This window comes from Castor canadensis, chromosome 17 (assembly GCF_047511655.1).
Source record: "Castor canadensis chromosome 17, mCasCan1.hap1v2, whole genome shotgun sequence".
In the NCBI taxonomy this organism is placed as follows: Eukaryota; Metazoa; Chordata; class Mammalia; order Rodentia; family Castoridae; genus Castor; species Castor canadensis.
In genome coordinates this window covers 68,368,665-68,393,673 of record NC_133402.1, presented here as the reverse complement: position 1 = coordinate 68,393,673, position 25,009 = coordinate 68,368,665, and the positions used below count along the sequence as shown (strand labels likewise).

The 25,009-nt window shown below is 47.8% G+C and overlaps 1 protein-coding gene and 1 long non-coding RNA gene across 3 annotated transcripts; one reads left to right on the top strand and one right to left on the bottom strand.

The window, feature by feature from the left end:
• Positions 1-820: 820 nt before the first annotated feature.
• On the bottom strand, positions 821-7,949 carry LOC141418559 (uncharacterized). 2 transcript variants are annotated; one of them, XR_012443186.1, is made up of 4 exons: positions 6,957-7,949; positions 5,924-6,020; positions 2,042-3,611; positions 821-1,400 (listed from the first exon to the last, which is right to left on the bottom strand). It is a non-coding gene; the product is annotated as an uncharacterized lncRNA (long non-coding RNA). The 2 variants fall into 2 exon arrangements; XR_012443187.1 differs by having other exon boundaries at positions 2,042-2,165; positions 6,957-7,945.
• Positions 7,950-16,324: 8,375 nt separating this feature from the next.
• Tm4sf1 (transmembrane 4 L six family member 1) lies at positions 16,325-23,363 on the top strand. Its single transcript, XM_020158331.2, has 5 exons — positions 16,325-16,635; positions 18,115-18,204; positions 18,290-18,435; positions 20,316-20,496; positions 22,581-23,363. The coding sequence occupies exons 1-5, from the start codon at positions 16,459-16,461 to the stop codon at positions 22,593-22,595; spliced, it is 609 nt and encodes a 202-aa protein (XP_020013920.2). The 5' UTR covers positions 16,325-16,458; the 3' UTR covers positions 22,596-23,363.
• The last annotated feature ends 1,646 nt before the right edge of the window (positions 23,364-25,009 follow it).

The following is a 25,009-nucleotide window of genomic DNA, read 5'->3' as shown; positions in this document are numbered from 1 at the left end:
TAAATAATAAATAAAAAGAGAGGATCTACAAGGTTCATCAGAGGACGGTCTCTAACACTCCAGCCACCTGTCTCGTCCCCGAAGACACCAGTGTCGCCAGCTGCTGTGTCCATCTGTACATGGAAGCCCTTCATTTTCTTCTAGCAGCTCTGACACACAGGCCCTTCCATGCCCTGCCTCACGCCCTTCCCTGCCCAGGAGCTGTACACACACACGCACACATGCACACACATGCACACACACGCATGCACACACATACATGCACACACACATGCACACACACACATGCACACACATGCACACACACATGCACGCACGCATGCACACGCACGCATGCACACACATGCACACACACGCACACGCATGCACACACATGCACACACACATGCACACACACCCCACACTGCTCCCGCTTGGTTTTGTTTTTCGTAGCACTTGTGCTTGGACATGTATTAGGCGGGCGCTCTACCACTTGAGCCACTCCATCAGCCCTGTTTTGTCTTGAGAATTTTCCAGATAGGCTCTCAAACTGTTTGCCTGGCTGGCTTTGAACTGTGATCCTCCTGATCTCTGCCTCCCAAGTGGCTAGCATTACAGGCGTGAGTCACAGGGGCACACGACATTCTGAATCACCCCAATCTCAACTATCTTGTGTCACGAGCCTCTTTGGCAGTACAAACCTATGAATTTCTTCTCATCACAACGTTTTTAAGTGCACATACTAACGTCCTCAGGATTCAAAGGAAAGCCATTGCTTTGAATATGGTGATAACAATACTTTTTACTTAGAAATATATGTGCTTATTTATTGATGGGCTGAAGACCAAGATCTGGCAGAGGGACAGATAAGTACTGTAACAAGACACCATGAGCACAAAAGCTGTGACAATTGTAACGTGACATAAAATATTTATGGTTTTTATCGGTAACAGGGCATGGGCTGCTACTGTTTGGTTTCCTGCTTTATAATTAAAGGAAATGATAACTTTCAGCTGAAGTTAAGAAACCCTACCTTATTTACACATCATTTCCCAAACATTGTAAGGGTGAATTCTTAGAATTGTTTTCAAATTAGCAACCGTGAATTCATTTACAATTGGATGTGTATTGCCAAACTGCCAGAAATACAACCAAGTGAACAGGGTGTGGTAGCAAATATTTGGAGGTGCATTTTGGTATAGCTTTATTCATATCTCGAGCATCTTCCCATGCGTTCAGCCGTCTTGCTTTCTGTGTGTCCAGGCCCTTTCTTCTCTCACCTGTCAGCTCCTTTGCAGGTTTGTTGCGTGCCACAAAGGCCAGGACCTCAATCTTGGAGACCTCAGTGTACACAGCGCCCCCTGCGGTTGGGACACTGAACACTGAGCTGTTAATTTTTCAGACTTTCATCTTCAAATCATCTGGATAGATTAAAACAGAATCCTAAGTACAACAGTTTTACTTAGATAACAACACTAAGAAAAATTCTAAAAGAATGCACAACAAATTGTTAGCTGTAGTCACCTTGTCAGGGGACATGTCAAGGAAGGGTTATGAAAACAATATTTGACTTTTTCAACTATGTATTTATGCATAATTTGTATGAATGTCAAAATAATGAATATACAGAAAAATCAAATAACACAGAGGATACAAAAGAACAGTACAAGAACCCATGTTTCCTACCTCTTCTCGAGAAACAAAGTCAAAAACCTACAGGGCATCCCTGATCCCATGCCGCGATCTGAAAACCTTTCCCCTAGAAAGAGCCGCAGAGACGCCTGCTACCAGAGGAAGGCTGCGAGGAGAACGTGCCACCTCTCGTTGTACCAAGGGACAAAGAAGTTACCAAAGATGGCTGTGGCCATGAAAGGACTCGGGAACCAACCCGAGGAGGCTCCCACTGACCCAGGGCAGAGCAACTGGACGTACATTAAAAAACTGTGACCTTCCTAGTGATGTCGACAGCAATGGAAATGAACTGGCCAGGCTGGAAAGATGACAGGGAACCAACTTGTTATTTTGAACATTCTCAAATGAAAGGAAAGGAGCTGGCATTTACCTTTGTGTGTGGCACTGGGGATGGAGCCAGGGCCTCGTGCATGCTAGGCAAGCTCTCTGCCACCGCAGTACATCCTCGGCTCTGGAACCTAGCATTTATCTTAACGTTTTCATCCAGACTGCGTCTGTAGGTCGCCGAATAACAGGAGAGGAGATGGCTGTTTTTATAAAGAGTAGTCCGGCTAATAAATTAAGATGAATGGTAAATGGGCCACTTTGTAACCCTCAATGAACCAGTGTACCTGGGCACTTACTGAGCACCACGAGCTGTACACGTCACCGAGGGGAAAATAACTAGACCTCAGGTGCCTCTTAAGGAGTGAATATGACCCCATGCAAAATGTTATCTTGAGAGAGAGAGAGAGAGAGAGAGAGAGAAACTGACAAGTCTCCAAGTCCAACCGCCAATTTGCAGGAATACAAACATATTAAATAATACCACAGGTTTCCAGAAAGTGGAAAGCTACAGCGTTCTTCAACAAAATGGAGGGGGAAGAAAATGGGGAGGGGGAAGAAAAAGGGGAGGGGGAGCCCTCCGTCACCATCAGTCAGTGCTAACTGGCAGACCTTATTTGGATCTTGATTGAATGTAAGATGTATCAACAAAGTGAAGCAATGTCTCTAATGTTTACAAGACAGCTGGAAATTTGAACACTGAAAGGATATTTGGTATCAAAGTATTTTTACCTATTTATAATATTTTACACAATGTTATGATGGTTATGTTTAAAAATAGCCATTCCCTTAAAGACACAGACTGAAAACTTAGGGACAATGACTGGAATCTGCCTCAAATAATATGGGGATTGTGAGGTGTTGCAGCAGCAGGATGGCAGGGGTGGTCACGGGCCATATGGGGGGAGCTGGGGTCTTATATCTTACTGTAACTTTGTATATGTTTTAAACATCTAAAGTAAGCCTAACCAGTGTTTGTTCTTGGTGAGTACATTGTAGCATGGCTGAGCTGGGAATCATCTTGTTTTTTTAGGTCCTGTGGCTACGTTGTCTCAAAGAATCTGAGGTTTAAAATTCACATTACATTCCTGCTGGGCACCCGTGCTGTGCACGTGTCATCCCAGCTATGCCGGAAGCTGAGATCTGGACAATTGTGGTTCTAGACCAGCCCAGGCCAAAAATCGTTTCCAGACCCAATTTCAACAGCAATAGAAAGCTGGGCCTGGTGAAGCACACCTGTCACCCCAGTGAACATGGAAAATGCAAAACAGGAGGATTTTGGCTCAGGTGTGCCTGGCAAAAAGTGAGACCCTATCTCCAAAACAGCCAGAGTAAAAGGGACTGGAGGGGTGACTCAAGGTACAGTGTCTGCCTAGCAAGTGTGAAGGCCTGAGTTCAAATCCCAGTACCATCAGAAAAAAAAATCACATTCCTTGTGGATCAGAAGTCCTCCTGTCTGCAGTCACAGGGAGAGGTGTGACTCAGGCAGACAGCCCAGGGTCAGGAGTGGCTGATGGACACGGAGAAGGTACTTTCTGAAGACCAGCTGCTAGGAAACAGGTCTGGGTGGCTGACAGCTTGCTTGTTTCTTAGGGGAATGACCTGGGGGTCATCACCTAGAAGGGAACAGGAAGAAGGCTCAGAGGACAGGAGAAGATGAACTATGAGTCAGTTATCACAGAGGCCCAGGCTACAACCTCTGCAGCTCCGGTCATCCCTGCTGAGGCCTGGGGCTAGGTGCATTTTCTCATCGGTCTCCAGAGCGCTTTCTTCGGGGCAATAGGGGGCAGCCGGGGTCAGGCTGGACCCTGCAGAGTCAGCTGTGGATGACAAAGCCCTTCCAGCACCTGGTCAGCAGTGCCCCCAGCATCCACCTCAACATACCATCGCCCCATCTTTACTGCTCATCGAGCTGGGGTTATTACTCCGGAAAACACCAGGTAGGAACTAGTCACAAATGACCTGTTCTACTTGGAATTCCTGATGACACAGCAAAGCTCTATAAAGTGATAATGGTTATGCATCATTACGTCCTGTCACCTATGTGACAGTGAGTATCTTACGTGCTAGGGATTCCCCAAGTCCTGGAGCTCCTGAGGTGGCAAAGAGACTCTGAGTTATTTCTAGTGCACTTTTAAAGGTGAAATCCAGCATTCAGTTTTTTCTTTTGCTTTTGAGATAATATCATGCTCACTGAAAATTGCAAGAATGTCACCAAAACCCCTTACAAATCCTCTAGCCACACTTACAGTTTAACATTTTATCATAGGCAATCCTCACTTCGTTTATAACTGACACAATGATCAAAGTCAGGAAACTCCACATGCAGCAATCTTGTGCCTTCTGAGTACTTACTTTCTGGCTGCGTGGTTTATGATTTTTATTTTCTGTGTGTTGTGATGGTGTGGCGTTGTGTTGTGGTGTTGCTTTGCTTTGCTTTGTTTTCTGGTACTGGGGCTTGAACTCAGGGCCTACACCTTGAGCCACTCCACCAGTCCTTTTTTGTGAAGGTTTTTTTTTTGTGTGTGTGCGATAGGATCTGAAGGAATAGTTGCCCGGGGCTGGCTTCACACTGTGATCCTCCTGATCTCTGCCTCCTGAGTAGCTGGGATTATAGGCGTGAGCCAGCAGTGTGATGTTTTGACATGCTAAAACCGCTCCAGGCTGGGGAAAGACTGCCTCTCCTGAAACTGGTCAGTTCTTTCCAGGGAGCAGAGGGTCAGCCAGAAATACCTTTACTATGCATCCTAACCCATCACCACCCCTACCTGCCCTCTACACCCTAGAGCCAGACACCAGGCAACTGGTGACCCTCTCTATAGTTTAGAGCCTCAGCCACCCAGCCCCAAACTGTTTACCCTGCCCAGATTCCTGCCCTCTGCCTGCTGGTCACTGGTGCTTCCCCACGGGGGCCCACACCTCCTGTGTCTGGGACCTGTGAGGATATAAACTTTGTCCTCCTCTGCCTCTCCTCTTGTGGCCTCACCTGACTGACTGACCATCTGTGTTAGTCAGTTTTCCATCACTGTGACAAAATATCCAAGCAAATCAACTTAAAGGAGGAAAGGTTTATTCTGGCTGACAGTCTCAGAGGTTTCAGGTCAGAGTCATTTGGCTCCATGGAAAGCTGCTCCTTTCATGGTGGCCAGGAGGCAAAGAGAGAGGAAGAGGAAGGGTGGGTCCTAATGTACCCTTCAGGACACGGCCACAATGACCTCACTACCCCAAACCAGGCCCCTACTCATGGAGGGTGCTCCGCCCTCCCCACAGCCGACACCAGGACTTTATTTGGCACGTAGCCTTTGGGGACATTTCAGACCCAAACTGTAACACCGTCTCGTAAGAGAACTCTGGACGCTGGCACAAGCTATTGCAGAGTCACCTCTGGTTCTCCTTACTCAGTCCTGGATCAGCCACTTCTCCAAAGAGCCTAGGGTCCTCACTGGAACATGCCATTTAGAACTAATGTCCGGGTGCCAGGTGTACCTTATTGACTTGTAGTGATGTTGACAACGGTGCTAATACACTGTCACCAGACCCACCCCCAGGCTGGTGGCGGTGTGGCACTGTGGTTAAGAGAGAGCTCTGGAGTCACACTGTCACCATAGGCACACTGTCAGGCCTTAAAGTTTTGTCACCTGTATAATGGTGGCTGTAACTGTAAGAGATGCTTAAACTGCTTTTGCTGAAAAGCACTGGTTCCTCGCTTGGGCGCACAAATTAACTAAAACCTGGAGAAAAGCTTGGCATTTCTGCCTCCCTTTTGTGCCTGTTGTCCTTCGCTCTGAGCCACTCTCTCCTGCAGCCACCTTGGGATCAAGGAAGGACAGGCATGATGGATAACATCTTTATGACAAGAGGCCGAAACTGCCCCTAAGGAACAGTGGAGCCTTGCAGTCAGAACATCCCTCCAAATGGGGACAATTACCTGCAATGATGAGGCTGTCCCCTGGAGCAGGAGTAACCCTGTCTTGGGAACCAGTTGGTCCTCTCTAGTGATGGCAGCGATGGCAACTTCTCTGGAACTGTGGAGAACAAGGATTGAGATAATGGTCGATCAGGCCACGCCTGTGACCAGGACTGTGTAACTAGGCATACCTTTTGTCCCCTGTCCCCAATCCTTTGTCTATTTAAAGCTAAGCTCATGTCTGTACCCTGAAGATGGCTGAGGATGGACTGGGTGTTGACTTCGCCTCTTCCCAAGGCGTGTTCCAAGCTGTGTAATAAATCTCCTTTCTCCACCTTCGCCATGCCTCTTTATTTGGTATATGGGACGAGCGGCCAGACCTGACCTGGGCCTGGGGTCCAAAGCGTGGCTTTCATCACAATGTTTATCTCAAAAGGCTGCTGTGAGAATTTAGTAGGACACACATTAGGGTCTTAGGCTCATCCTGGAACACACCCATTGCTCAATATGTTTGCTGAGTGAATTATTCCAGGCAGTGATCTTTAAAAAATCTTCGTAAATTGTCTTTAATGCATTGTGAGAAGCTGGAAGGCATTCCTATAAAATGTCACCTAGGTGATTCTAGAGGAAAAAAATGCTTTCTACTTGTTTCTGTTTGTCCTTCTTCATTAAAAAAAAAAAAAAAAACTCAGCAAGGAGCTCACACAGCCTGGTGCCAAACCTAGATGTGACTCTGTGCGCGACTCTGATTCCTAAAAACAGCTAGTCATCCCAAAAGACACAGGACCTCCAAGAGGATGTCAGGAAATCAGAGGAGGTCCAGAAGTCAGTGACCCCACAGTCATGGTTCTCCCTGGAGTTCTGGTGGGGTTTGTGAGAACCCCCAGCTCTGCATCTGCAAAAGGGACACCCAAGACCCACACCCCGAGCTGGCTCTAAGGATAGCTTCTTTCAGAGATCCCGGGTTCCTGATTCAACTCTCCTGTGGTGTCTGCCTGAGAAGCTGATCTGATCCCTTCAGGGCAAAAGTAAATGCATTATAATTACTCCAGACCTTTTTGAATATTGCAAGTTGGTGTCTCAGTCACTTTGCCACTCTTGCTCAAGTTTTTCTCCCATCTCAGTCTGAAAAAGTAATCTCCAAATCAGCATGAAGGCAGTTTTGAAAAACTCATGGCTCCGTGGAATCTTTTAGTCATTTGAAACAGGCCAGGCTAACGGCTGAGCCCGAAAGTGGAATGGTTTTCCCATCAGGTCCCACAGTGAGCCCCGTGTTGTTGTAACCTAACGCGATGAAGGGAGTGGCACAGGGACTCAGCTGCTCACAATCTCAACTCCCCGTCTGGAGAGGAAAGCTGGAGTGTCACGATTATGACAGATGCGGGGCCGGTCCGCACGGGGCACTCAGTCCCATCCCAGCACACAGAGACAGGGACCAGGGCTACTGTCACTGTCACAGCCTCTTGGACTCTCTTCTCTCTCCCTCCCTCTCTCTTTTTCTCCCTCTCCCTCCCTTCCTCTCCCCTTTCTCTCTCTTTCTCTGTCTCTCTCTCTCTCTCTCTCTCTCTTGCGCAGGACCCTTCCAGATAAAATTTCCTGGGCAGAGTCAGCAGAACCCGAATTTGTAGCTTCCTCAGTATCACTGGGAAGGTTGCCACGTTGGAGTCTGACAGCCCTGAAAACCAGTCGGACGGAGCGTGGTGGAGCCTGAGTCCGCGCGGTGACCTCAGTGGCTTGTCACGAACACTCAGAGCGTCTGGATGCCTGGGTTTATGCTGCGCTCAGTTGGTGAGCACTGACCTCATAGAAAGGACCACACAATGTAAACAGGAAGCCTTGCCACCCAGAAAGCGCCCCCTTGCCCGGGGAAGCGAGTCAAAACCAGCTGTGAAGCAGCCATGTCGCCTCTCAGTCCTACGGTGTCCTCAACTCCCAGCAGCTCCAGGTCCCACAGGGCTGAGCTATAAATGGCATAGGAGCAGGACAGGAGTCATCTGTCCTAACCTTCCCACAGAAAGGCACGTGTGTTTCCACGGAAGGTCAAAGGACACGTTTTGGAATCCTTGCACAGGGTAAAATGTCATATGAAACTCATTATTTTGTATGATTAATATAATTTTTAAAATTTAAAAATAAACAAAATAGATCTATTGCTTTTAAAACACGAGCTTGTTAGGCCGGGTGCTGGTGCTCACGCCTGTAATCCCAGCTACTCAGGAGGCAGAGGTCAGGAGGATCGCAGTTTGAAGCCAGCCCAGGCAAAATAGTTTGAGAGACCCTATCTTGAAAAAAACCCTCACAAAAAAGGGCTGGTGGAGTGGCTTAAGGTGTAGTCCTGAGTTCAAACCCCAGCACTGAAAAGAAAATGAGCTCTTTGGTCCGAGATTAAACCAGAGTTAAACTTCACTCTCGTCTCCTGACTCCGTGCGCGTCGCCTGCTCCATCTCTAGTTCAGTTCAATGTGTCACAATAGCCATTTGGCCCAATGAAAATAGACTTCTTCCTTCCTTCCTTCCTTCCTTCCTTGCGACAAGGTCTCACTATGAAGCCCAGGCTGTCCTCAAGCTCCTATCCTCCTGCCTCAACTTTCCAAGTGCTGGGATTACAGGCATACACCACCATGCCTGGCTGAGGGGTTTTGATTTCCCTCCTCTACTGTGTATAGGAGATTTTTTTATAATAATAATTCTTATAAATTATTTAATTGTGCACATCTCTTGTGTGAGACCAGTTGTGTTTTCCTGCAGTAGCCAAGCTGTCACTTTAGTTCTGAGCTGTCCACTGGAGTTGGAACCATTCAACCTCCCAAAGGTGGACCATGTTACCTGAAAGATGTCAGGCTAACCATAAACCATCTGTCTAACTAAAGTAGAACCCACGTGACTGATGACTCAAAAGTACATTATCCAAATGTGCCAGAAGTCCCTAAATCTGACCGAATCTGTTTTTCATTATCCCGTGAAGAGTAAAACTGAACACCATATGCGGTAAGGGGCTGGTGCCCAAGTCAGACAGACTCAGCAGGAAGGATCCAGGCCCTGCCCTTCACCCAGCTTTTGACCTTGGCCTGCAGCCGTCACTCATGTGTGCCTCAGGTTCCTCACCTGTGACAGCTCCCTTTGCACAGGGAACAGTCGGTCGGCTACAAACATGGGAGAGATGGCAGGTCCCTTGTCCTGTCTTCTTTCCCGCCCCCTCCCCCGAAAAGCAGAGACACTGGGTCAGAGTTACCCAGGACCCCTGAATAGTTGTCACCCTCCTTCCAGGGCGGATCTGGGGAGAAGCCAGCAGAGTGGGCATCCCACTTCCCTTGGGGAAGAACTGGTCCCACAGGACAGAGGAAGAGTGAGAGTGAGGCCTCTTCTTTCTGTCTCACCAGGAGGGCCACCTAGAGAACAGATTGAAAACGCACAAGCAGATGAATCTGTGGGTTTAATGTTTTGGGGTTTGTTTTTGCTTCGTTTTCATCTTTGTCTTTTCTCTTCAACCACAGCACAGCTCTCTGACCTCCTGTTTCCATCTAGAAAACTAGGAAGTTGGGTCACCTGGACCAGTGGACTGAACTCTGCTGTGGTTAAAATCACTTGGGCAGTGCTTAAATGAATATCTGTCCCCACCCTCAGGGCCCCGTTTCCCTTGGACCCGATCAGCGCGTGTGGCTTTGGAAGACTGTAGTCCAGCCTCTCTGGAGAGTCAGTCTCCACGTTCCACCCCCGGGCTCTAGATATATAGTAGATATCTAGATATATATTATAAAATGACACTCAACCAGAAGACAGTGGTGTCTCTCCCAAGGTATCAGTGCATCAGTTGTCCAGGGCACACGAGGAAACCCTCAGCTTACCCGGCCCACAGGGAATCAAGCCACCCTTCTGAACAGTGAGCCCCCAGGAAGGGGGACCCAGACCCATGTCCTGTGCCTCCAACCGTGCAGCAGGTGACAGGAGGCGTCATGTCCCGAGCAGCAAGGGGTGCCTGGAGATGCCCTGGCTCAGGGGTTATTGTGCCCTGGCTTAGGGCTGTGTGACACACTGAGCTAAGACTAGAGACGGGATGGGTGAGCCCCAGAGCCAGGGGATGAGGGTAAAGTTTAACTCTTGTTTACAAATCTCAAACCTAGAGGCTCATTTTAAAAAAGCAATAGATCTATTTTGTTTATCTATTTTTAATTTTTAAAAAAATATATTATTTGTACAAGATAATGGTTTCATGATGACATTTTTAGGCATGTGTAAAATGTACTTTGATCATACATCAGTCCCATTACCCTCTCTTGCTCCCTCTCCTCTTCCCTCTGGTCCCCTTCTTCCCAAATGGTCCCCCTTCTACTTTCATGTCTTCTGTTTTTCTTGCCTAGATTCCACATTTGAGAGAAAGAACTTACGATTTACATCCCTACCAACAGTATATCAGGGTTCCACTTGCGTCCTCACCAGCATTTTTTGCTGTTTGTTTTCTTGATGACAGCCATTTTGACTAGGGTGAGACAGAATATCAATCAATGTTATTTTGATTTTGATTTCCCTAATGGCTAAAGATTTTGAATATTTTTTCATGTACTAACTAGCCATCTGTATTTCTTTTGAGAAGTGTCTGTTCAGTCTATGTGCCCATTTATTAATTGCACTGTTCTTTTGATGTTTAATTTTTTGAGCTCTTTATATATGCTGAATAGTAATCCTTTATCTGATGAGTAGCTGGTAAAGATTTTCTCCCATTCTGTAGGTTGTCCCTTTATTCTGGTGAGATGTAGAAGCCTTTTAACTTGACGCAATCCCACTTGTCAGTTTTTGCTCATATTTCCTGAGCAATTGGAGTCCTATCTAGAAAGTCATCACCTGTGCCTACATCTTCAAGTGTTTTCCCCCAGTAGTTTCAGAGTTTTGGGTTAAGATCTTTGATACGTTTTTAATTAATTTTTGTACAGCGTGAGAGACAGGGATCAGTTTCAGTCTTCTGCACGTGGACACCCAGTTTTCCCAGCACCATTCGTTAGAGAGCCTATCTTTCCTCCAACATATGTTTTTAATGCCTTTGTCAAGAAGCAGATGACTGCAGCTGTGTGGGCTTATTTCTGGATCGTTCATTCTATTCCATTAGTCAGCGTTATCGGTTTGGGGGCGAGCACCATGCCGTTTTTGTTTCTACTGCTCTGTGCTGTAATTTGCTGTCAGTATTGTGATTCCTCTAGCATTATGATACACTTTTTGCTCGGGTTTGCTGTGGGTTTTGGGAGCCTTCCCTGTTTCCATATGAATTTTGCAACTGTTTGTCTGGTTCCCTGAAGGATAGCTTTGGGATTTTGATGGGGATTGCGCTGAGTCTGTAGATCGCTTTCAGTAACATGGCCATTCATATAATATTAATCCTGCTGACCCATGACCTTGGGAGGTCTTTCTAGTGTCTCAAGAAGCTTATTTTTAACTCAAGAATAAACTGAGCTGCAGCCTAAGGAGAGGGGAAAGCTAGAGGCTGTGTGCAAGATGGCTTCCTGCTGGCCCCCTGTCTCCCTTTACTGTGGTTCTACACTGTGGTTACAGTTTTAAATAAAGGACTGCAACTGGCCTCTGCCTGGCCTCATGCTCACGTGTTCCTAAAACAATGACTTCTTTTTCCTGTTGAAAGCCATGATCATGCAGGTCCCGCGGGTGTGGCCCTTCCCAGTTTTACCCAGTGAACTTGTTTCCCTCCGATGCTGGGCTTGGCGTGAGTCTCTTGAGCTTAGAAAAGCCGAGCAGCAGAGGAACGGAGCGTGCGTTAAGAAGACAGAAGCATGTGGACAGGAAGGGTCAGAGGTGCGAGGGGAGAGCGGACAGGGCTCTGGATTTCCTCGTGTCTGGCTCCCCTCGGCCCTGAGTCCCATCACCCCATCTGCACCCCCATCTTTGGAGTTCATAATTAATGCCCCTTCGGTTCAGGTAGCTGAACTGGTTTCTGTCACTTACGATAAAAAAACCGTAATGAGCATGGTTACTGCACGTGACTCATATGTCTGTCATGCTCAGATGAGTAAGAAATTAGTGCCTTCCCAACAAGAAAGGGAACACCCTCTAAGACGCAGGAGATCTGAGTGGAAATCCGTCTGAGAAAATCCCACGACCACATAAAATCACAGACTGTGCTACTTCTTAAAGACAACACATTTGCGCCGACAAGTAACAAAATGAGCTCTGGAAAGTGCTGGAGCTGGGGCCACAGGGGTCCGTGGAGGTGTAGACCCACCCACCCCACTGGGGCTTCTTCCACCATGAAAACCGGTGCTTGTATGGTTCTTGGCATTACCAAGAGGAGCTTCCCTGGAGTTACTCTTGAAACCTCATCACGTCCATCAAATGGTCAGCAGAGAAAACCACAAGAAGCATGTACCCACGGCTTACATGTATGCTAGGGAAAACTGAAAGTTTTCGAGCTTCAGTGTAAGAAATGACCATTTTCTCTAACTTTTCCTGAGATTATTTTGACTTTGTTTCAAAGCTAATAACCTTAGAACTGACCATACTCAATCTCCCTATTCATCTGAACAAATATTTATTTGTCTGGAAAATATTTCTTGGGAGCCAGTCGAATGTCTGACACTGCTAGCTGCCGCACTTCATGAAGAAAATCGGTCCCCATCTGGGGCCTTGGTCCTAGTGTGGCCTGAGAGGGACACAGAACCACACATCCTGGTCTGACGAGCGCTGCCTTGTGTCAAGGACAAAGTCGTGAACAGCCCTGGGGCAGGGTAGAGGCAGGCTGGGTGCCATGGAAGGGTCATGACGAAGTAATGGGTTCAGCCAGGAGAACGAGGCAGGGGTGGCTGGACCAGGGCAGGAGAAGTGGGGCCTTTCTTTCTGGAAGTGGGACAGGGACCCCAAAATGTGGGGTTGAGAACTGGTGGCCAGTGCTCAGGAACCTGTAGTGCTATAGTGCAGTAAAAACCTCTCCTTCTGAAGGTAGCCATGGGCTGAGGTGATCCCCGAGGGGCGAGGGGGCTAGAAGTGACTTTCTCTCTAACTGTCAGAATTCTAGTACTTCAGCAGGAGCAATGATAAAGGGGTCCAATGTATATCAGAGGAATGGAATCTCAGAAAAGTAAATAGAGTGCATCACAAATGGAGTGGAGACAGCTTTCCCAAGAGAGTGGGCAGATGGAAGTAGGAAGTAATAAGTGACATGTGTGTTAAGTGACTGCTAAATGCCAGGTCTGGAAGCTTTGTGCACAGTGACTCACTTCTGCAGATCACACATTACGAGTAGATCCTATCTTTCTCCTGCCTCAGAGACCCTCTCTCTGTCTCCTCCACCCCGACCTGGTCTGCACTTACCACCGTCTATGACACCTGTATTTTACTTTTCAAAAGTTGTCTCTCTCCTTCCAGTCGCATGGACACTTCTTAAGAATAAAGACTGAGTTCGGTTTCATTTGTTTAATGCTGTCTCCCCTGTGCTATCTGCTATGTTAGGAAGCACAGCAGAAGCTCCAAAAAACACTAGTGAGGGGAGGAATGGTAGAAACTGAGGAACAGAGGGTTTAACTACCTGCACCAGGAGCCAGGCTGTGGCAGAGCCTGGGGGCCCTGCTGCAGGTGGCTAAGATGACTTTGTAGTACACCCCAAGTTCACAGGCAGATACTATAGAACAGAGGGTGAGGGGACTGGAGCACCATTCTGGTAAGATAGGGCTTAAAAGAACATCAGCGTGCTTACTTTTTCATTCAGTTAGTGAACAATATTTACTGAGCACCTGCTATGGGTCAGGCATTGCAGATCAGTGGTGGACGAGGTGGAAGGAGATGGAAAGACAGACAACAGAAGAAGAAGTGAATACACTGAGCAACTCAGAGGTATCTGTGACACAGGGTGACACCATGGAGAGGTGGAATTTGTGTTTCATACACGTGTGTGTGTTTTATATACAGTCTGAAGCAGATTTTCTGTGCAATAAATGCTTCCAGTGCACCTGTGTTTTGACTTCAGAAATCAGAGGTGGAATTTTCCACTGGTGGTGTGACGTCAGTGCTCAAAAAGTTTTGGACTTTGGAGTGTTTTAAATTTCAGATTTTCAGTTTAGGGACACTCAACTCGTATGCAAGCAGAATCCAGAAGACCATTGCATGACAGAAGATAATGCTCAGAACAGGAAGAAAGATCGGGAGGCAGAGGCAGGGTCAGGGGTTAGGCCGGGGTCAGGGGTCAGGCTGGGGTCAGGGGTTGGGGAAGGAACTGGAGCCCAGAAGGTACCCATGGAGATGGCAGTGTGCACAGGAAACAGGGTTCATGGCCAGGAGAAAGGCCAGAATCCTCTCTTGGCTAGGATCATAGCCAAATGGTTAAGAAACTGTCCAGATAAGCACAGCTGGGTCTTCCGCCAGGAAAAGCAGCCCCTGCTTCTGCCAGGCCAGCTGATCAGTTGAGGGGTGGAGGCAGAGGTCCCGAGGAGGACAGGAGGGTGGGCACAGGGAAGGGACTCCTTATTCCAGGAGGGTGCTGTCAGCTCAAGTCTGAAAATACCTTACATCCACCCTGAAAACTGCAACGTGCCCCTTCCTGTTTGTGACTCACCCAGCGTCACTGGAGCGGAGGGACCTTGGAGGTGCACACGGCCTCAGATGGCACCTGATACACACGATGTGTGCCTGGGGCTGTGCTCCCAGACTGGAGAGAACAAATGACTCATTTAGATTGTTGGGCCCCACCTAGAAATACCTTATGCTTAGGGCGGGACCCCAAATCTGTATGTGTGGTTCTGGTGGTCCCCAGATGGGCCAAACCTTGGGAAACGTAAAGAGGACCCACTAATGAGTTTTAGGGAGTCTGGATGTCCTCAGAAATAGAAAGAAGAATAGGTCTGTTTACATATGGAGACATTTCTCTTTCTTGGGACAGAGTCAATATCGATGCAAGCTTCTCAAAGCAGCAGAGCCAGCATCTCCTGCACACTTTCCAGACCCCTCATCCTCTCTGCCCTGCTGAGTGGGGATAAGGAAGAGAAGGGAGAGGCTTCGAAACTTGGGGCAAAGTCCTCAAGTGATCCCTTTCTCTCATTTGGGCTCGAGATGGGACAGACCAGCCCCAGCGGAAGGTCAGAACAAAGATGTCCAACCTAGGGCTTCATCATCCACCTGCATTACACTTAGGCCCTGTCAGCTGTGGGATCTGTCACCAAGCAGGACTTACAGTCAAAATGCAGACCAAGTGCCTTCTTGTGGCTGTATGCTGGGACAAGTGACGTCTTATGAGGACTTGCTGGTCTATACCCAGGCAGGTGTAGGCTCCCGGCCCTGTCCTCTGTTTCCACTGATCTATTTCCTCGGTGCATTTGGGATTGTGGCTTCACCTGTTGGTCAGCTCAGGACACACTTCTTCCTAGGTTCTCCTCCCAGTCTGACCCCATGTCACCGATCCCCCAGCTAGTCTCAGATTTGGTATATGTCCTACCCTCTGGTTTGGGGACAATCCTGAGTCTGGATTGGTCAGCTTTGCTCACCTTCCTCTTCTAAACTAACAACTGCCATTTTGGGCTTTTTGTCTTTTCCTATCCTGTCTTGGTGACATGGCCCCTCCAGTGTGGCCTGCCTGTCCCTATCCTCTCCCCATCTACCTGGCCACTGCAACCTGGTCTCTGCTGTGTGCAGGGACAAATGAGAGCCTACACGAGGTTCTGGCTGGGTGGACACCTGTTCACCTCTGTGCCCTGACCCTGGGCTCTGCTGTCCTCCTCCTTCCTCCTTCTCTCCGCCTCATTTCCCCTCTTGTATTCCCTGCTGTTTTTCCTTTTCCTTCCTTCCTATCTTCCTTCTCCTCTTTTTCTTCTTCCTCCTCCTTCCTTTGTCCTGGGTCCTTCCTGGGATGTATTCCTTGTACTCAGGTGCCTGAGCCATTGCACTGACCGATGGCCCCTGGGCTGTGGTGCACAGATGTCCAGGGAGGCTGGCTGTGGGCAGAGCTGGCCTCAGGCAGAGGGCAGGAGCTTGCTCTGGAATTTTCTCCAAAGCCTCCTTAAACCTTTGGGTGACAGCTTGGATACCTTGTCTTTAACAGACAAGGAAATAAGTTCAGAGCTCAGGAAACTTGCCCCAGGTCACAAATTAAATCAGGCAGAGGGAGCCTGGGACTGGAAGCTGTCCAGAGAGCCGCAGAGCAGGGTCGCAGAGCTGCCTTTCCAAGCCTCAGCCATGGTGTCCCACTGGGGGACACTGGGAAGTCCTGTGAGACCTTCCTGTTAACTGTACCCTGTGGAGGAGTTGCACAGAGGATTCCTGGTGGAGGTTCAATCATTTTCTCTGTAGCCTGAGACTGGAAGTGTTTCTCACGTCCTGTCCTGGCTTCCCTGTTCCAAGAATTTCTTTCAAAGGGCGGGGCGACCCCACATCTCCACCCCAGCCAGCCCACGGTCGGGACCAATGAAAGCAAAGTGCTTCATCCCCCGGTGACTAAGAGCTGGCAGTATTTAAGAGGTGGCAGGGATGGGGTGAGGGCTGCTCCCCTTTCTCCACCGTGGGACTCTCGTGTGACCTGGGACAGCTGGCACTGAGGACAGAGAGGAGGGAAGACTGACAGGCTCCTGCTGCACCATGTGCTATGGCAAATGTGCGCGATGTGTTGGACACTGCCTGGCAGGGCTTGCTGTCCTCTGCATCGTGGCTAATATTCTGCTTTATTTTCCCAACGGGGAAACAAAATATGCCACTGAAAACCACCTCAGCCGTTTCGTGTGGTTCTTTTCGGGCATCGTGGGCGGGGGCTTGCTGGTAAGTCGTTCAGAATGGTTACAACCTCCAAAAGTCTCTCTCTTACCTAGCGGGGCTCCTGAGGTTCAAGAGCAGTTTCTGAAATGCATTGTCCCAAATGCAGCAATTATTTTGAAAGCTGATTATACAAAGGTTTGCTGGATGTTTATTAATTGCAGTAGGATACTGCTTGACAAAATGCTTGTTCAACTGAAAGTGAACTCTTTGCTTAACTCTTACATCTCGAAAGCAGATACTCACTTTTAAATCAGATTCGAGGTGTGACGGGGTTTCCAGTGCTGGAGTGGGTTGTATTTAACACTCGCTCTGGGAGCTGGGAGGGGACAGCTGGTGCTAAATCAACACTTTGGATCCAAATTCTTGCTGCGTATTCTCAGGCATTTGTGACAGAGAAAAAATAGTCAATTGAGTACGTCGCTATTTACAAAGAGCTGGGAGCTCTCTCCTGGGGTGTGGCGTCTAGAAAAAATCCTACAGTTTGCAGCAGCTCAGTGTCTGAAGCTAAGAGTGGAAGGTGGTGTTTCCCCAGGGTTTGTTTTTAATTGAAGGGAGGAATTTGTCTGCCAACCTGAAAGAATTAGCTTGGGCATGGGAAGAATGTGGATAAACTTGAGTTTGCTACTTTAAAATGCTAACTAACTTTCAGGATTTTAAAGAGAAAGTGCATGGAATTGTTAATATCACACAGAATATTTTTTAAGACATTAAAATATTTACAGCTAATATACTAATTGCAGAATGGCAATCCTGCTTTGAGCATTGCTGTCAGGTTAACAGAATCACCACAAGTATTACTGATACAAATTAACTTAATCGTACTGTGTAATGTAGCTCTGCACTTGTTAAAGTTGCTTTTGACATTTTTTGACATTGAACTTCAGGTATTTCATCCCTCCCTTATTTAAACAGCTAAAACAGTGCTTTTGTATCTTCAAAGATGCAGATCATATTTTTTTTTTTGTCTCTTCCTCTTAAAAATATTTCAGTTGTTCTATAAAAGATTGCTGGTGACTGGGGGAATGGCTCAAGTGGTAGAATGCCTGCTTTGCAAGCATGAAGCCATGAGTTCAAATCCCAGTCCCACCAAAAACAAAACAACAACAACAACAAAAAAACAAAATAAAAGATGGTTGGTATCTTCTGTGTCCCACAAGGGAAAAGATCAGACTTAAAGGCAAAATTTAGCAGATCTAAAGCAGATTTTGCACCTGGGCCTGTGCTATGAACTCTTACGGGATACACACAAATATTGGTAGGTTATTATTTGTAGGATGTCTATAGCCTCATCCTAATACTTTGACCCATGACCCATGAACTCAAGCAAGCAAGACATCTAGAGTTTCTTCCACTTTTGCATCCTCTGAGACCCTTGGTCAATAATCAAAGCCAGTCAACGCCACCAGAAATGGTGCATTTGACCAGACGTGCCTGACCCTGTGCAGCCGGCAGGATGTGACTCTGACTGTCTTACCCCGACAGATGTTCCTGCCTGCCTTCGTGTTCATCGGGCTGGAGGAGGAGGACTGCTGCGGCTGCTGTGGCCATGAGCTCTGTGGCAAGAGATGCGCGGTAGGTCCTCCTGCCGGGCGGGCGGGACTCTCCTCCTCCGAGAGGCAGAGTGGTCTGGGCTCACTTCTCCTCTCCCCTTCCCCAGATGCTGTCCTCAGTCCTGGCTGCGCTCGTCGGGATCGCAGGATCAGGTTACTGTGTCATCGTGGCAGCCCTGGGTTTGGCAGAAGGACCTCTGTGTGCCGACTCCCAAGGCCAGTGGAACTACACCTTTGCCCACACGGAGGGAGAGTAGGTCATTGTTCTTACCTGGGGCCTCATTGTTAACCCTTCATGTGCTTGGTCATAGCCCCATCAGACCGAATTGTCCACGGTCCAGCCACCCAGCCAGCAGGTGTTTCTCCACTGATTCATGGTTTAGACCACAGGTGTCCAAGGATGGACAGACAAGTCTAAAGATGCTTTGTAGTGTCATTGGTTCTGTTCTTCTAATAACCCCGCAAAGTTGTTTTGCAGATGAGAAAAGGGTAGCACAAAAAGACAAAGTAACTTATCCAAAGTCACATGACTAGAAAGTGGTCGTCCAGTTCGAACTCAGGCCATCTCCTGTAGAGTTGTGCTCTGATGGCATACGTGCTATGCGGAGCAACTGGCTGGTTTAATGTAGTACATTTTTACCGTTTTGTGAGAAAGCGGTGCAGTACCCTTATGAAATAAGCATGGCAACTGTAGGAATTTAATCAAAACCCAGGACAAATGCCCCACCCCATATATGCATGTGCTCACATAAGAACAGAACTATGTGCAATGGACCCTTTATTTAAAATTTTTAGGCTGGGTAAGAAAGGTCTTCCCCATGACTTTCATACCAGGATCATTTAAGAGGTCCTATCGCTCTAAATTGGTATTGACTTTTTATCAGGTGCAGAGAAAGGAGCAGACACTGGCAGAAACTCTGTGGTGATGCAAGACTCACGTCCTTCTTGGAGAGTAGGAATTGATTTTAAGTTTTGCGGATTCGGCTTTTTAACGATGACTTTTGGAAGGTTCAGTCTGGGGAGTTAGGAGTGAAGATAATGAAGTAGAATTGCTCTTACCTAATAAGTCGCATTTGCTCCCGTGAACGATACAGCAGTGAGATGTACCGACCTTGTACACACACACGTCCTTTTTGCTATGAACTTGGACTTGCTAGTTCAGGCTCAGCTCTGCACTTGCTCTCCGAGAACAGGAGGAAGCGCCCTCTCCTCTCTGCCTCTGGTTACTTCTGTGAGATGACCAGTGGCCGTTGCCATGAGGACAGTGAGACAGAGCACGTGAGCTGCTCCCTGAGGCCGGTGTGTTGTGAGCTGCGAGGGGGTCTGTCAGCTTGCAGTGAGCGTAGAGCAGTGGTGGCCTTTCAAGGAGAACTGGTGCCTCCAGGAATTTGAAGTTTTGATGTTTAAAACGATCACCAGTGCGATTCCTCTCTGTTGATCACATCGTGGGCTAACAGAAATTGACTATTCGCTATGCACAGGCATTCGAGACTATTGCATGAAACTTTTCTAAAAAGTCCTGACGCATGCAGCAGGAATCCAGGGAGCAGTGGCTGCATCGTTAAATTTCTTTTTAGAGCTGTTTTATGCTCCTCCCATGATCTGCCTAAGCTTCTGCAAAAACTTCCTTTTCTGTTGAACCTGTCCAAGGCGTTCAATGCTGGGAAGACCTAACAGTTCCAAACCACCAGTTAGTCACCCCGTAGGCTAATGGAACCAAAAATTTTTTTGACTTTGTGACCTGAAAATACAGACTTTTGTTCCACTGACAAACAGGGAGGCAGGACCAGAAGGACAGAAATTTTTTTGTGTGTGTTTTTGTTTCAAATCAATGAATTAGATCTTGGGTTGACTCAATGAACTGTTTCAAAGTTGGGTGTCTTGTTCCAACCCCCTTTGTTCTGCTGGGGCAGGAAAAGTGATAAGCAAGGAAGCATGCCAGGCCTCTTTGTGGAATGAAGTCAAGCCTTGATTTTCCCACATGATTGAATCCCATTTCAGCAAGAATCCAAATATTCTGATGTTGTAGAGGCTGGAATTCTGGGAAAGTAAACTGAGGTTGGGTTTTTTTGTTTGTTTCTTTCTTTCTTTGTTTTTTTGTCATGTCTCCCAAGTTTCTCTTTCTCTCCACAGGTACCTCGTGGACCCCTCCACGTGGACCCAGTGCTATGAACCCCAGCACGTCGTGGAGTGGAACGTAACCCTGTTCTCCATCCTCTTGGCTCTTGGTGGAATCGAATTCATCTTGTGCCTCATTCAAGTCATAAACGGCGTCCTCGGAGGCATCTGTGGGTATTGCTGCTCTCGCCAGCAGGTAAGAGCCTGTGCGAAAGCCATCCAATTACCACGATGCACCGTTCTTTTCAGAAGGAGAAAACAAACTGGCATGGCGGGGCTCACCTTTACTTCCAAGTATTTGACAAGCAGAGAGAGAAGGATCTGGTGCAAAGGCAACCCAGGCAAAGGCTAGCAAGACCCTAGCTCAGAAAATGAGGTGCGATGTACATGTCTGTGGCCCGAACTACTTGGGAGGCAGCAGTAGGAGAATCCCCGTCCAAGGCTGGCAGGTAAAAGTGTGAGACTCTCTCTGAAAAACAACCTAAAAACAAAAAAAGGGCAGGAGTGTGGCTCAAGTGGTAAGAGCACCTGCCAAGCAAGTGTGAGGCTCCCAGTTCAATTCTTGGTACTGGAAAAACAAACAAAAAATCAGGCTCAACTACCAGCATCGATTTCTGCGCTGTCTTTGTGGCAAGGCATCTGCAGTGCTCGGTGCTGTGTCAGAGCTCAGCTTCCCGAGTCCTCTGGTCTCTGGGTTACCTTGGTTCTTTGTAGGTGTCTCCATGTGCACAGGAACATGTCATCTGTAGACACAGTGTGCCTTTCAGGGTCAACCTCCTTGCTCTCTCACTATCCCTGCTCTAGTCACAGAGACAAACAGTATTGGGGATGCTCTCTCTTTGTTGCCCTCATGTTCCCAACTCAGTATACATGACTAATGGACAGCATCCATCATGTCAGACACCAAGGTAAGCCCATTTTTCAGATGAGACTGTGACTCAAAAATTAAGCACTTTGTCTGCCATCGCCTAGGGAGGAGAAAACAGACTTCACGCCCTGAGTCATTTCATACCTGACCCCTGCTCTTGGCCTGCACACTGCCCTTGAGTTCTGCTGGATTTTCGACAATTCCTTCCTAATAAGGACTCACAAAAATGCCAGGCAGCAAGCACTGAGAGTCACCAGCAGCCTTTGGTCGGCAGCTATGAAAAGCCTTTCACTGTGGAAGAAAGCCAGGAAGCAGTTGTTTCCTGAGGCCATGGCTTAGGAGAGAAGCGTGCTCTGGTTTGGAAAGAGAAGGTTCTTATTTCTCTGTTCTCCGGGAAAATAGCTATTGTTGACTTGATGGACGTTCCAGTTCGGTTCACTTTGGGAAGGTGGCTTCTTTTAAGTCTTTTTCTGTAAAACAAGCTTATGGAAGTAGAAGCTGACTTCATCTATGCTTCCTTAGCTTGGCTCCTAACTCCTCTAAAACAAGACAAAAACCTAATGGAAACTAAAAGGCCACGACTACCAAGAAAAACTTGGCTGTAACTAACTAAATGGAACATTTCTACAATTTTTGAGGGGAAGTTAAAATAAAAGGCTGCTTTTCCTTATCAGGCAATAATGTCTTTGACATCCTGCCAAATTTCCACCAGAACAGCACCGACTGGTTTTCAGGCAGCATAGTTGGGAGGGGCAGCAAAGAATCCTCTGGGATTCCTGAATGCAAACCTATGTTTAGGCTTGAACTTTACACAAGGCCAAGCTTCAACTCAGTGAGTCCTCTCTGTATGTCAGAGCTGGTGCATTGGGGTGACAGGCAGAAGTCAGTGAACAAAATGGCTGTGGTGGTTTGCACAGAGTGACGCCCTCTCCTGAGCTGGGAGGAAATACAGTGGGTCCTCATCTGAGCCACTGTGCGGCTGGCTTCTCCCAGACCCTGCAGAAAGATGGGTCATCTTTGTTTATAAGACAAGAGACGCTTACAAAGAGCAGGGCTTCCTAACTTGGCAGCATTTAATTGGGAAGGTTACCCACCCTGAGCCCACACCAGATGGAAACTCGTCTGGCATTGTCTTTTAAATCCCCATGCTGAAAGCCCCACACACAAGGCCACCCCTGCAGGGCTCCCTCTTGCCCACAAGCCACTGTGCAGCTTTCCTAGGGAAGGACAGTGGGTCTGCTTTGTTTAGGAAACTCTTCAGGATCACTGTCTGAGCCCTGTGTGGCTGGCTGAAGTTCTACTGAAGCTGAGTCACTCTGTTGTATGTTTACTTCCTGCAGGACTGTGACAGACAGGACGTCATATTTGTTAAACCTGATCAAAACCTAATGCACCTTTCATTCTCTTTGCAGCAATACAACTGCTAAGGGAACCACCCAAGAAGAGCCACAGCTTCCTGTACGCCATTGTAATTTATACATTGTTCTTGCATTGTTGTAAACTTTGTACTGTGTATTATACTACATTATCCAAGCTACTTTTATAAAGGAATAAAGACGGTCATCTTCGCAGGATGTCGGTGTTTGAACTTGGCAATGAAGCTTTTTTTAAGAAACCAGAAGAGCAGACAGTGTCCTGGAGGTAACTGCCATGGTACCTGTGTCCTCATGGTATTGGAGATAAACTCTGTGATGTTTAGGGTAACTGGCTATATACAGTAGCCAGTTACTACTGTATATACGTGTTAAGTCTTTTTTAAATGAAAAATGTCTGGTTGGTTTTTATGAGAACAAGAAGGAGAAAATCCCAACCCCTGCAAAGGTGTGTTTTGGCTGTTGATATGGTGTTTCCTGATGGCAAGCCGACAAATCCCTACACAAGGCCTTTCAGATGCTGTGCGTTCTGGACTTGAGGACTGGCTGTGAATGCTTCAGCCCAGATGAGCGAGTTGAAACCCGCAGGTCGCTCTGAGCACTGCCAGAGCCTATGCTTTCAAACGTTGGCTCTCTGCCCGTCACAGGGCCTGTGTGTGGAGAGAGAAAGGCCAGGAGACCTGGACAAGGGGGACATGGGAGAAGGAACAAAGCAGCAGGTCACCATCCTGGGACAACCGGAAGGGCTGCGGGCAGGAGGACCATGAGGATGTACCCCCAAAACTTGCTTGTGTGTCACAAAATAAAGTCACTGCCACTTGCTGCTGTTTCTTGGTTTTGTGGTCTGTGGTTGCAGTTCCTACAGCTGGTCCCAGCCTGCGGGGCACTTGGCCTCTTTGTTAAGAGGGCTTCCTGTCTTGAGGTCTCTCTGCTCATGTCCCCCTCATCCTCTCTTGCTCTACCTTCCTCTGTCTCTTGAGGTCATAGCCGCAGGTGGGAACTTGGGAGTCTTTCTGGATGCTTGTGGGGAGAGTGATGATCTTGAAACCAAAGTTTTGGACTCCAGACTCAAACTCCTGGGCTTCCCCATGTTGGGTCAGGGCACTTGCCCCGGTATGTCAACTAAAGAGACAGTAATGGCGAAGGGCAGAGAAAGGAGGTTTAGTACACGATCCTGGACAAGCGTGGGAAGAGGCAGAGGAAGCACTCAGCTCATCTTCAGCCCTCTTCGGGGTACAGACATGAGCTGTAGGTTTAAACAGACAAGGAACCGGAGCAGGGGCAGAGCGTGTGCATAGCTCAACAGTCCAGTCTCGGCCTTATTCTTGTCCTGTAATCATCTTGGGTTCCAGGATAACCTCTCTATGATAAGGGAAGGATCAGCACAGCCTCCCGCAAGAAACCACCCCCCAAATGAGGACAATGACCTAAAATAATGAGGTCCATTGTCTAGAGCCATTGTCACCTGGGAGATGATCTGTCCTGTGGAAGCTCTACCCTTAGGAATAGTTTCGGTCCCTTGACATAAAGATGTTATCAGTTCTTTCTTTTCTGGAATCAAGATGTTTGCAAAGTGACTGCAGAGAGAATGTCTCAGAGCAAAGACAGATACAAAATAAAAGAGAGGTGTCAAGCTTTTCTCCTGCTTTTAGTTCATTTGTGGGCCCAAGTTAGGAGTCAATGCTTTTTAGCAAAGGCAATTTAAGCATCTCTTATAGAACCAGAGTTCTAGGCCAGAAGCCTAATTCCTGGGGTTCCATGTGTCGGGACTGGCCATTGCCCAACATGCACAGGTACAGCAAGGGATGAAGCAAAGCAGGCACTGAATCCATCTTGGAGGTACAGATGTGAGTGTTAGGTTTAAATAGAGGAAGAACTGAGGCAGGGGTAAAGCATCATTAAACAGTCCCAGTCCCAGTGTGGCCAGGTTGATCACTGACTCAGTCCTGGTTCTGCCAGGGTTTGGGAGAAGTTGTTATCACTGGCATCACTTGAGGGGAGCAATCTGGTTCCCATGGGATGATTACCCCTGCTCCAGGGTGCAGCCTCATCATTACAGGTCACTGTCCAAATTTGAAGTGTTGTCTGTCCTGCAAGGCTCTGCTGATCCTTCCCTGGGGCCCACTTTCCACACCTTATCATAAAGATGTTATCTATCAGTCCTGTAATTTCTGGAACCCAAGATAACTGCAAGAGGGTAACATGTTTTCTCTCTTTCTGCGTAGAGTTAGGTTTTTTGGAGGGGCTGGACCTCCAGCCCTGTCAGGACCTGTCTACAGATACGGTCTGCTTTTCGTGCCCATTGTTTGGGCGACAGATCAGCGAGGTAGGAAAGAGCTTCCCTGGTTGGTGTCTGTGCCCTCCTTCAGGCAGGGCTCCTGCAGAGCCTGACAAAAGGCTCTGACCGAGTGCCCACTGGAAGTCTGCTGAAGCCTGCAGACATTTTCTAAGAATGATATTTATAAATG